Source organism: Oncorhynchus gorbuscha, linkage group LG12 (assembly GCF_021184085.1).
Source record: "Oncorhynchus gorbuscha isolate QuinsamMale2020 ecotype Even-year linkage group LG12, OgorEven_v1.0, whole genome shotgun sequence".
Classification (NCBI taxonomy): Eukaryota; Metazoa; Chordata; class Actinopteri; order Salmoniformes; family Salmonidae; genus Oncorhynchus; species Oncorhynchus gorbuscha.
Genome location: NC_060184.1, coordinates 47,182,133 through 47,191,812, shown reverse-complemented (window position 1 = coordinate 47,191,812; position 9,680 = coordinate 47,182,133). Strand labels below are relative to the sequence as shown.

The 9,680-nt window shown below is 43.0% G+C and overlaps 1 protein-coding gene across 6 annotated transcripts in view; it reads right to left on the bottom strand.

Annotated features, from left to right (window-relative positions):
• Window positions 1-82: 82 nt before the first annotated feature.
• LOC123991079 (phosphatidate phosphatase LPIN2-like) overlaps window positions 83-9,680 on the bottom strand; it is a 44,589-nt gene continuing 34,991 nt past the window's right edge. For 5 of the 6 annotated variants that reach the window (XM_046292256.1, XM_046292258.1, XM_046292262.1 and 2 more), the window contains 15 exons: window positions 9,223-9,358; window positions 8,533-9,013; window positions 7,888-7,990; window positions 7,554-7,741; window positions 7,207-7,300; window positions 5,981-6,050; window positions 5,817-5,900; window positions 5,223-5,320; window positions 4,661-4,808; window positions 4,282-4,430; window positions 3,149-3,235; window positions 2,494-2,646; window positions 1,912-2,026; window positions 1,718-1,821; window positions 83-1,516 (listed from right to left, as the gene is read on the bottom strand). In XM_046292256.1, coding sequence (XP_046148212.1) covers window positions 1,372-1,516; window positions 1,718-1,821; window positions 1,912-2,026; window positions 2,494-2,646; window positions 3,149-3,235; window positions 4,282-4,430; window positions 4,661-4,808; window positions 5,223-5,320; window positions 5,817-5,900; window positions 5,981-6,050; window positions 7,207-7,300; window positions 7,554-7,741; window positions 7,888-7,990; window positions 8,533-9,013; window positions 9,223-9,358 — 2,155 coding nt within the window. In that variant the 3' untranslated portion in view covers window positions 83-1,371. The remainder of the gene's footprint in view (window positions 1,517-1,717; window positions 1,822-1,911; window positions 2,027-2,493; window positions 2,647-3,148; window positions 3,236-4,281; window positions 4,431-4,660; window positions 4,809-5,222; window positions 5,321-5,816; window positions 5,901-5,980; window positions 6,051-7,206; window positions 7,301-7,553; window positions 7,742-7,887; window positions 7,991-8,532; window positions 9,014-9,222; window positions 9,359-9,680) is intronic. The other variant, XM_046292261.1, reaches the window with a different exon arrangement.

Here is a 9,680-nt window from a genome sequence, read left to right as displayed (position 1 = left end):
GTTGTGTTTTTAACAGATCTGTTTAGCTAGATGAAGAGCTTTTCCAAAACTCACACCCTCATTTACACCAGACATCTGCATGGAATCTTCAAATGTATTTATTATTGTGGTATCCATTCGTATCCCAAAACACACACTTCAATGTACACAGTGACACAAGCAAAAAGGCATTTTGAGATTGGAAAGAGTGAGAAGTGGGAAATGAATCTCTTAACAGATACACTGATCACGATCCAAGCAGCTGCTGAAAAGAACTACAAATACCAGAGCGTTAGGATGTGTATAACTCTTCCACACATACACACACACACACACACACACACAATAGCTCTTTCATAGAAAGAATGACATCTTTACCGAGGAACTCTGCAACACCATCACATACAACAACCAAACGAGGATGCCAAACTAAACCTAAATATTAGTTCCAAATATACAAGACTAACCCAAGCTATAACAGAAATATATCCAATGAAGAAGAATTAATTTCATAAACATTGTAAAGGTAACCCATAAAATGTCAGCTAAAAGTTTCAACATAATACTGTAATTGTGCTTTCAGTGCAAATTAGTCAGTCTCCATCCAAAATCTCCCGTGCTGTGTGTGTGTGAGCAACATCTACACTTTAGAAAGTGCTTCCTTCACCTTTAACCTGACTACAGCTACCTGTCCGTATGTCTTAAACATTGAGCCAGCTCAGATATATTACATCTCTACCAATTAGGACTTGTGCCAGTTCCACTGGCAGCTCAGAGAACAATCTCAGTTAAAGCTTAGCATGCACTGTATAAGTTAAGGCCTTTCCAAGCAGCGTGATTCTCCAAATTAACATCTAACCATATTGCAACAACATAACTGTTATAATTATAAGCAGACTGAACCAAATGAGAAGTGAAAAGTCAGCATTAACATTCAAGCCAAATAATCAACTAACCTTACAACTAAGCTGGCCTTCTTTCTCTTCACATTGTAAGGCTGTACAGTCTGTTAGAATGTATGCCTACGTGTATTATGTGAGGCAGTTCTTATTGATATCTTCACAACGAGTGCTTTTGTACCTGGGGAGCACTAAACAATTGAGTAAGCATCAGTAGACGCATAGTATACAGTCATCAAAGCTGATATTAAGGAAGTGCAAGCAATCACGGAAAGAGCCATGAAAATATTACGCAACACACAATATTGCCTATGCTGATTTGAGGTTGATTTCAAGTGATTTTTTTTTCTCATCCAAAAAACAAAGTTTATCTACTGTACCAAAGTGTCTGTTAATTACTACCTTAATACATGAAAAATAATACCACAGCTGTGGGAATTGTCCAATCAGAATCAGGGCAGCTCCTGAAGACGGACTTCAGCGATTGGTTGTCTCAGAGCAGCTCCTCAAGACAGACTTCATCAATTGGCAGTCTCCAGAAGCAGAAAGAACTGAATTCTGGGAAACTGAAGGTGGCGCTCTGCTCCTTACTGCATAAAGGAAAAACGTGCTCTACCAGTTCACTCAGTCGGCCGTACCTACATTGAGACAGGCAAGGGGTTAGATAACAGTTACTTACTGACCAAGGTCGGAATTCAAAGACACATGGTCGACAAATGCACCGCACTTGACTTTGAAGGTAATTTACGCCTGAGCCGAATTCCAGCCCAAATACTTCCAAAGAAACCCACACAACTGACATACAGACAGATAAACAAACCTGCAAAGTAGCTACTTACGATGTTTTATTGCCTTTTGATTGCTCTAGGATGAGCTCTCCTTTGGGATTGACTGTGAATATTCGACACACAGGGACACCCACTTGCTTATAGGCAAACACATCCTGAGCCAAAAATGGAAGAGTCATCTTAGCAGTCTCCCTATTCTGATATTCAAAATTAGGTATATAATTACAAGATAAAACAAAGCTTACATTTGTTCGGTTTCCAAAGGCTGCATAGAAGGGATGTGTGTTTGGGTAGAAGAGGTTCTTGATGTCTGTGAGGCATTCAATCTTGAACTTCTCTGGCTTCTTTTCAATTACCTCCCTTTATAGAAGTTTAAAGTAAAATAAAATGCTTGAAATGTAAGCATATTACAAGGCTATTACAATGTTTAAATCAATCCATTTTGCAACACCATCATAACTGTATCAGAGTTTCTAAACCCAGATGCCCAACAGCTTCTACCCCCAAGCCATAAGATGCTGAAAAATTAATCAAATGGCCACCTGGACTGTTTACATTGACCGTCAAAAACAACTGTATATCAAATGAGTGCCTTTGACATGATGGCCTGCACATGCGCAGTTCGGTGCGAGACAACCGTTAAACCCAATGACGTGCTTCTGCGCGTGAACTTAGCTAGGCAACGTCTCAATGACATTACCCATTTCAATTGACCCGATTGCGCATTTCTACTGGAGAAGCAGTTTCTATACATCTTTATACTAAACCATATGACTGTATTAATAAAAAATAGACTGACCAAATTAGAAAGGAAAGGTCCGTTTTACCTATGAAAGGCAGAGAAGAGGCTGCTAGGGGAGAGCATGAGGGGTCCTTGAGGTAGGATGGTACCCCGGTCGTTCACCCAGTGCAGGTAACCTCTGGTCATGTCGGCCATGCCGATGGCCCGCGCCGAACAGTACAGGAACTTGTAGCCATTCCTGAAGACAGTAGACATGCGTACTGAAGTAACTGCAACCTCAACATGCATATAGGGCCTACATTGGATCATTATCCTAGCCACTCACTCGAATTGTTGAGCTACTGGATTTTTTTTTTTTTAAATGTGGAACAAGAATGTGAATAGTCATGCATAAGTGGTGAATGTCAGAAACGGTAGCTCTGGGACCGTATGTATCAAATGCTTCAGAGTAGGCGAGTTGATTTAAGATCAGTTTCGCCTTTCAGATAATAAATAAGAACAGGCTCTATTCAGTCTGGATCGCTGAAGCGTTACAGATTGCGCAATAGAAATGTAAAAGTAATTTCCAATATACACAGCGTTTAACTTGAATGCAGTCGCCGCTAACGTGGGAACATTGCTGTATTTTATTAAAGAGCGCTGAACTTCCGCGATACAGATTGAATAGAGGCCCTAATCCTAGATTAGTACTCTCACTGAGACACTTTACACATACAGCCACTGGCCTGGGGCCTACTTACTCATGCACTGAGTGGTAGAGCTTAGCGATGCCTTGATGAGTCCAGTCTTTTCCAAGCTGAGGGAGGATTTGGCCAAACACATCTGACCTAAGAAAATAAGCATTTTGTCAGGCTTAAAAACGAGATTCACCACCTGGAGGAATTAGCTAGTGTGAATACCTTACAGGATTATAATAATAACTTAAGAACTGATTAATTAACTGTAATCATGATCTGATTACCAGACATACCTCCAGTACCAAACAAACAAACTGTGAGATTAAAAGATCAGGAGAGGACCTTAATCGAACTCCCTATATAGTGCACTAGTTTTGACCAGGGCCTTATGGTGCACTAAGAGGGGAATAGGGTGCCATTTGGGACACAACCTCAGACAGTAGGAGTTGACATTGAGTGGTGTTACAGGCTTTTGGTTTTTCTCTCAAAGTGAATTTCGAAGGATGGTTCTGTGTGGGTGTGGCACGCTCCGATTGGAATCCTACTCATTGATCAGGATGGGTTGCACTTGTCGTGCTCGTTAGTCAGAAGAGGTTTCACATGTGCTATGTTTTTAGCTTGTTCTCTTTAAGCTGATAAACTAAGCCTTTTATCTTGCATCTCCCCTGTTTGGTTGTTTGGCTACACATTTATTTTCAGTCCCTAACCCAAGTTGGTTTGGGTTTACTTTTGTTTTTAGCTTGTCTGTTACTGGGAAAATCTAGTGGGTGTCCATGGTTGGTGTGTTAAGACAATAGAGAATGATGGAGGCTTTAAAGTGGCCAAAAAGCCATTTTAGCATGGGCAGAGCCATTGAAGGCTTCTGACATTTTAAAGTAGTCAACTGGGTGGGGATTCCTATGGGTTCTAGCCTCAATGGCGCTGGCCATGCTATCCCAGACGCTATAATGGCACAGATGTAAAAATTAGTTCTCTATCTCTATGGTTAAGACCCTACTCAAGTTTGCTTGGCCGGCACTCAGTAGGCACCCACTTGTATGCCTTTCAGAACCCATTTTAAAACCCCACCTGTTTCGTTTTGGTTGTCCGGTGGCTCATCTTTGTACCATTTTTCTGTTGAGTGAAGGTTTTTTTGTTTTCTTATTGGGGAATGTAACACTGGTAATGTAGTTCAACAGCATTGAAAGCCACTTTACTTGGTGATGGTGCCGTCGATGTCGGAGATAATGACTTTGTCATCCCAGTTCCACAGGTAAATGGTGCCCTCGCAGCGACACGTGCCCTGGTACTGAGTGGTGATGCTGAAGGTGACGTCATTAGGTCCCTCCCTCAGTTTCAGACTCACCTATGAGAAGACAGAGATGAAGTGGTGCGTGACACTGACAGCAAGTGGTTTTGCAAATATCTGCCAGGTATTGACAGGTGCTATAATACAGATTAGGAGAGAGGGTGCACTTGCCCCCAAAAGCATTCAATGGCAATGCCCGAGAAGCAATTATGGCAAGGATGCAGCGATGTGCACTCTGTCCAACTCTGTGGTAATATAACTTCATAAGTTATGAACGTGGCTCTTACTATCTGGTCAGATGACAGGCGGAGAGACTTCTTGTAGGAGTGTGATCCAGTTGGTGCTGAAATCTCTGTCTGCACACGCTCAGTAGGTGCCAGTGCATTCAGCTCTTTAGATTCTTCATCACTGGAGGAGTCTGCTGCTGCTTTCTGCCTGCATTCCAAATAACAACAACCTCATTTCAACATCAGACTTCCTAAAAAACAGTCTAAGGTTAAACTAATATGAGTAAAGATGAGTGAGTAGTTACTCAAAATAAACCCCCAGAACTTGTATATGTTGCCACTAGAGGGCAGTGTCCCAACAATCTCAATTGTCATTCAGCTTCATTTACTACTGAAAGACAAAATGCTGATGAGACTTCTAAACCGGGTGCCTCATGCATGTTCTCAGGGGCACTTCCGATGGGTCACTGTTTTCCCAGAGCTGATCCAGTTTGTCATTTGTTGGTGTCAAGAATATGGGTGAGGAGGGTGACGTCAGTGTGTGACTAATTGGGCTTCCCCTTGTGAAACAATGCCAGGGCTGGTGGTGGGGGACAGACAGGGTGGTGCTGGGCTGACTCACTGTGGGACTGCTGGACTTTGTTGATCAAGGACAGGGCTCTCTGTGTCTCTGTGTGTCTCTGACAGGGACTCCTGTCTGTCCAGCTTGGCCTCTGAAGACTGGCGAGAGGAGCAGACATTAATTATCCCAGAACGGAACATCATATCAACATTGATTTGAGTATTTATTCAATGATTTAGTGTAATTACTGCCCATTTTTACATTAAACAACTCCTTCCTATATGCAGTACAATGAGCACATGGTTCTCCTCATTCTGACTTGATTAGGCTCATTTACAATGGAAATTAAAACAAATCCAATGCAATTCACATGGAAACTATTTCCTGCCCACACAAACAGAGACATGAAGAAAAAGAGGGAGAACACCATGAACCATCTGTTCAAGTTGACGAAGCATAGTATCCAGAAAGTAGTTCAGCTAGGGTCAATTTCACTATGAGAACTACAGAGTATCAATACCAGTGGACCTAAAGCGTACTGCAAGAACACTCTGTAGTGCGTCCCAAATGGCACCCTATTCCCTATGTAGTACGCTCATTTTGATCAGAACCCCTATATAGGGAATAGGGTGAAATTTGGGATTCATTTCCTACCTGTTTGACGCTGCTCTTCCTCCAGAACCACCAGCGGCCAGACTTCTTAGGCATCTTCTCCTTCACCCACGCCTCTTCTGTGGCCTAAGATTAAGTATTTATGAGTACACGCACAGAATGTTGAAGTTATAACATACATTTCTAATGCATAACTTGTGATCTACCTTGGGCAGGTTCTTCTGGAAAGCTTGCATACTCAGTATCAACGGAGCTGCCAATGTCCAGTTGTAATATCTGTAAAAAAAAAAAATATATATATATATATATAGATGGAAATAAATATTAAACAGTAGCCAGTCAAGTTGGAAACATTTGAAAACATCAAAACTATGAAATAACACATATGGAATCATGTTGTAAGAAAAAGGGTGTTCAAGTGTAAATATATTTTATATCTGAAATTATTCAAAGTAGCCACCCATTGACTTGATGACAGCTTTGCTCAGTGTGTAAATATACACACTGAACACAAATATAAATGCAAGGCAACATGTAAAGTGTTGGTCCCATGTTTCATGAGCTGAAATAAAAGATCCCAGAAATGTTCCATACGCACAAAAAGCTTATTTTTCTCAGATTTTGTTCACAAATTTGTTTACATCCCTGTTAGTGAGCATTTTTCACCTGACAAGTGTGGCATATCAAGAAGCTGATTAAACATTTCCTCATATGAACTGTAATCTCAGTGATCTTTGAAATTGTCGCATTTATATATATGGCGTGTATAAAACACAATATTGAGTTGCACCCCCTTTTTCTCTCAGAACGGCCTCTATTCGACGGGGCAAGGACTACAAGGTGTCGATCGCATTCCAAAGGGATGCTGGCCCATGTTGACTCCAATGCTTCCCACAGTTGTGTCAGATTGGCTCGATGTCCTTTGGGAGGGGGACCATTCTTGATACACACAGGAAACTTTTGAGCGTGAAAAACCCAGCAGCGTTGCAGTTCTTGCCACACTCAAACCAATGCGCCTGGCAACTACTACCATACCCCATTCAAAAGCACAAATCTTTTGTCTTGTCCATTCACCCTCTGAATGGCACACGTACACAATCCATGTCTGAATTACCTCAAGGCTTACAAATCCTTCTTTAACCTGTCTCCTCCCCTTCATCTGCACTGATTGAAGTGGATTTAACTAGTGACATCAATAGCTTTCACCTGGATTCACTGGGTGAGTCTATGTCATGGAAAGAGCAGGTGTTCTTAATGTTTTGCAAACTAAGTCCATATAAAGTATATTGTATGTGTGTAATAAAAATAATTGTGATAAGTTTCAAGTTCAAGGAAATCTAATTGTGATCTTCTGTTCAAAATGTCATAGTCTAAGAATTAGTACGATGTAGTAAGATTAATTAGTATGAGTATGACGGCTGTAACGACTCACCGGTTTGAAATTCTAACCACCAAATTGGGATTGTCAATAATTGCTGGATTTTCAGCAAATTCGTGATATGTGATGATGTGCTCCATGAATTTCTCTGCAATAAAAAAAAATCAAAGCATTTGCATCCCTATTATCATAAGTCATATTATTATTTGTGGCATTAGTGAGTAATAGTGTACTAGTTTATGATTTGCGTACTTATCAAGGTCCTAGGCTACATCCCAAATGGAACCTATTCCCTACAGGCCCTGGTCAAATGCAATGCATTATACTAGGGAATAGGGTGCAATTTGGGAAACAGCACTAGTCACTATAATGTAACACTTACACAGAGTAGGAAACCTTACCTTTGGAGATTTCAGAGTTCTCTCCGACTCCTCCACAGAGAGACAGGGTGACATCTGGTAGATCCCCAGCCGAGTCAGACAGACAATCGGTCCCGCTGTCGGCCGCTGCACTGCCCACAGACTGGGGAGACTGGGACCCATCGCGCCGGCCCACCTCTACCCAGTGCTTAGGGACCGCCTCGGACTCACTGCAACACACAGAAATAACCACAGACTGGTCAGTCACTACAACAGAATACAGGCCCTCGTCAAAAGTAGTGCACTATAAAGGGAACGGGGTGCCTATAAAGGGAATAGGGCTACAATACATGTGATGAAAGACATGATGAGTTACCTCTTGGGACCTAAGTAGCGTGCAACAACATCAGGCTCCATAGCGTTCAGGTCATCCAGGTAAATATCCTCAGGACCCTGGTGTTGACTCCTCTTTCTCACACCTTTGTCACAGAGAAAACGTCAACATTCACATTCTTATAAACCATTCAAAAATACTGTTGTTCACCTTTTTCACTAGCATTCTGTAAAGCCCCATTCGGACGGAGGGTACATCCTAAATGGCACCCTATTGCCTATTATAGCACACTACTTTTCACCAGAACCCTATGGGTCCTGGTCAAAAGTATTTAATTATATTTGAGAATTTAGGGTGCCATTTGAGACACAGCCTGAGAGGCAAGTAAGAACTTCCCAGACCTCAAAGCAAACCACTTCCTTCCTGTTATTGTATTCTAAAACACTGCTCTACCAAACACTGTCTGGGTGTAACGTTAGTCAATAACACTGTCTGAGCTCATGAATAAGTAATTTCCTCTCTGTTGCCATCACACCATTCTGAAGTGACAACGCTATGGGGTTCTTAAAATAGGGGACAAAGGTCCTGTGAAGACTTGGCTCATGCCAGCTGTCATGGACAACAGAGGGCTATACTTTAGATGTTTCTTAAATAAGCTTGGTTGCTTTTACTCTGCGCAATTAGTACCTCTCCTCTTGGACGGGGAGTCAGTCTTGGAGCCAATGGGCCCCAGATCCCCAGCCATGCGGCTGGCCCCAAAGGCAGCAGAGCCACTGTCCCTCCGGCTGGAACCAAGCACACTGGGGGGAGTGGAGGTCCAACGAGCCCTACGCTCAGGCTTGGGCAGAAGGGGGGTGGGGGTGGGATAGGGCTCTGCTGTGAGAGCACCTGGCTCTAGTTTGAGGGGACACGGTTCAGGTTGGGGGGGACAATGGGTTTCAGATAGAGAGTCGGGTGGGTGGTGTTTGGAGCTATGGAGGGCACTTTGTTTGGGAGTTCGGGGTTCTGGTTTGACGATGGCAGGTCCACACACAGGGTCCAGAGTGTTGTGGATGCCCCCTGCCTCCACCCCCATGGCCTCAGAGCTGAAGATGACCCTGAAGTGGGTGCTCTCTGATGGAGTTATAGTTACCGTCTTAGTCAGCTCCGAGCGCTCTTTCTTACAGACCTGGACAAAGAGAGCCAATATGAAATAAGTGGGTATGGGTATATTCATGTCATGACAATTCTGGCATGTTTCCATCTCTGAAATGGAGGACATAGTCTATACTTCCCAAATGGCACCCTATTCCCAATAGTGGCCTATGGGCTATGTTCAAAAGTTGCGCACTATATAGGGAATAGGGTGCCATTTGAGAAGCAAGACCCAGGCCTTACCCTGGTGGATTCTGGGAACTCTCCCCAGGACCACTGCATGTGTGACTCTGCTCTGAGCATGCTCTCTGATGACTTCACCATCAGCTCAGAGTCGCTCTTTGGAGACATGGGCTCGGACAGGGATCTTGAGGATCTGCTGAAATCAACAACAAAAAACTCCCAATACATTCACTTTGAACACAAGAGGACATGTATACACAGCTCCACAGGCCTATTTTACGTTTGTCGTAGCACTTCAATTTAAATCTACCGAGGGGCAGGATTGACAGCAAGGCATGTTTACAGAGCAGCAAACTGGACAGCCGGCAACACACCTTTTAAGGTCATTTTTGCTTGAGCCAACATCACATCAGAGACATTGCGCCTTTAAAAAGGTGCATTGACGGTTGTCCAGAGCGCTGCCCCACAACGTGCCTTGGATCGACTCCCCAGCCCTAGTATCGGTTTTGTCAAATCCT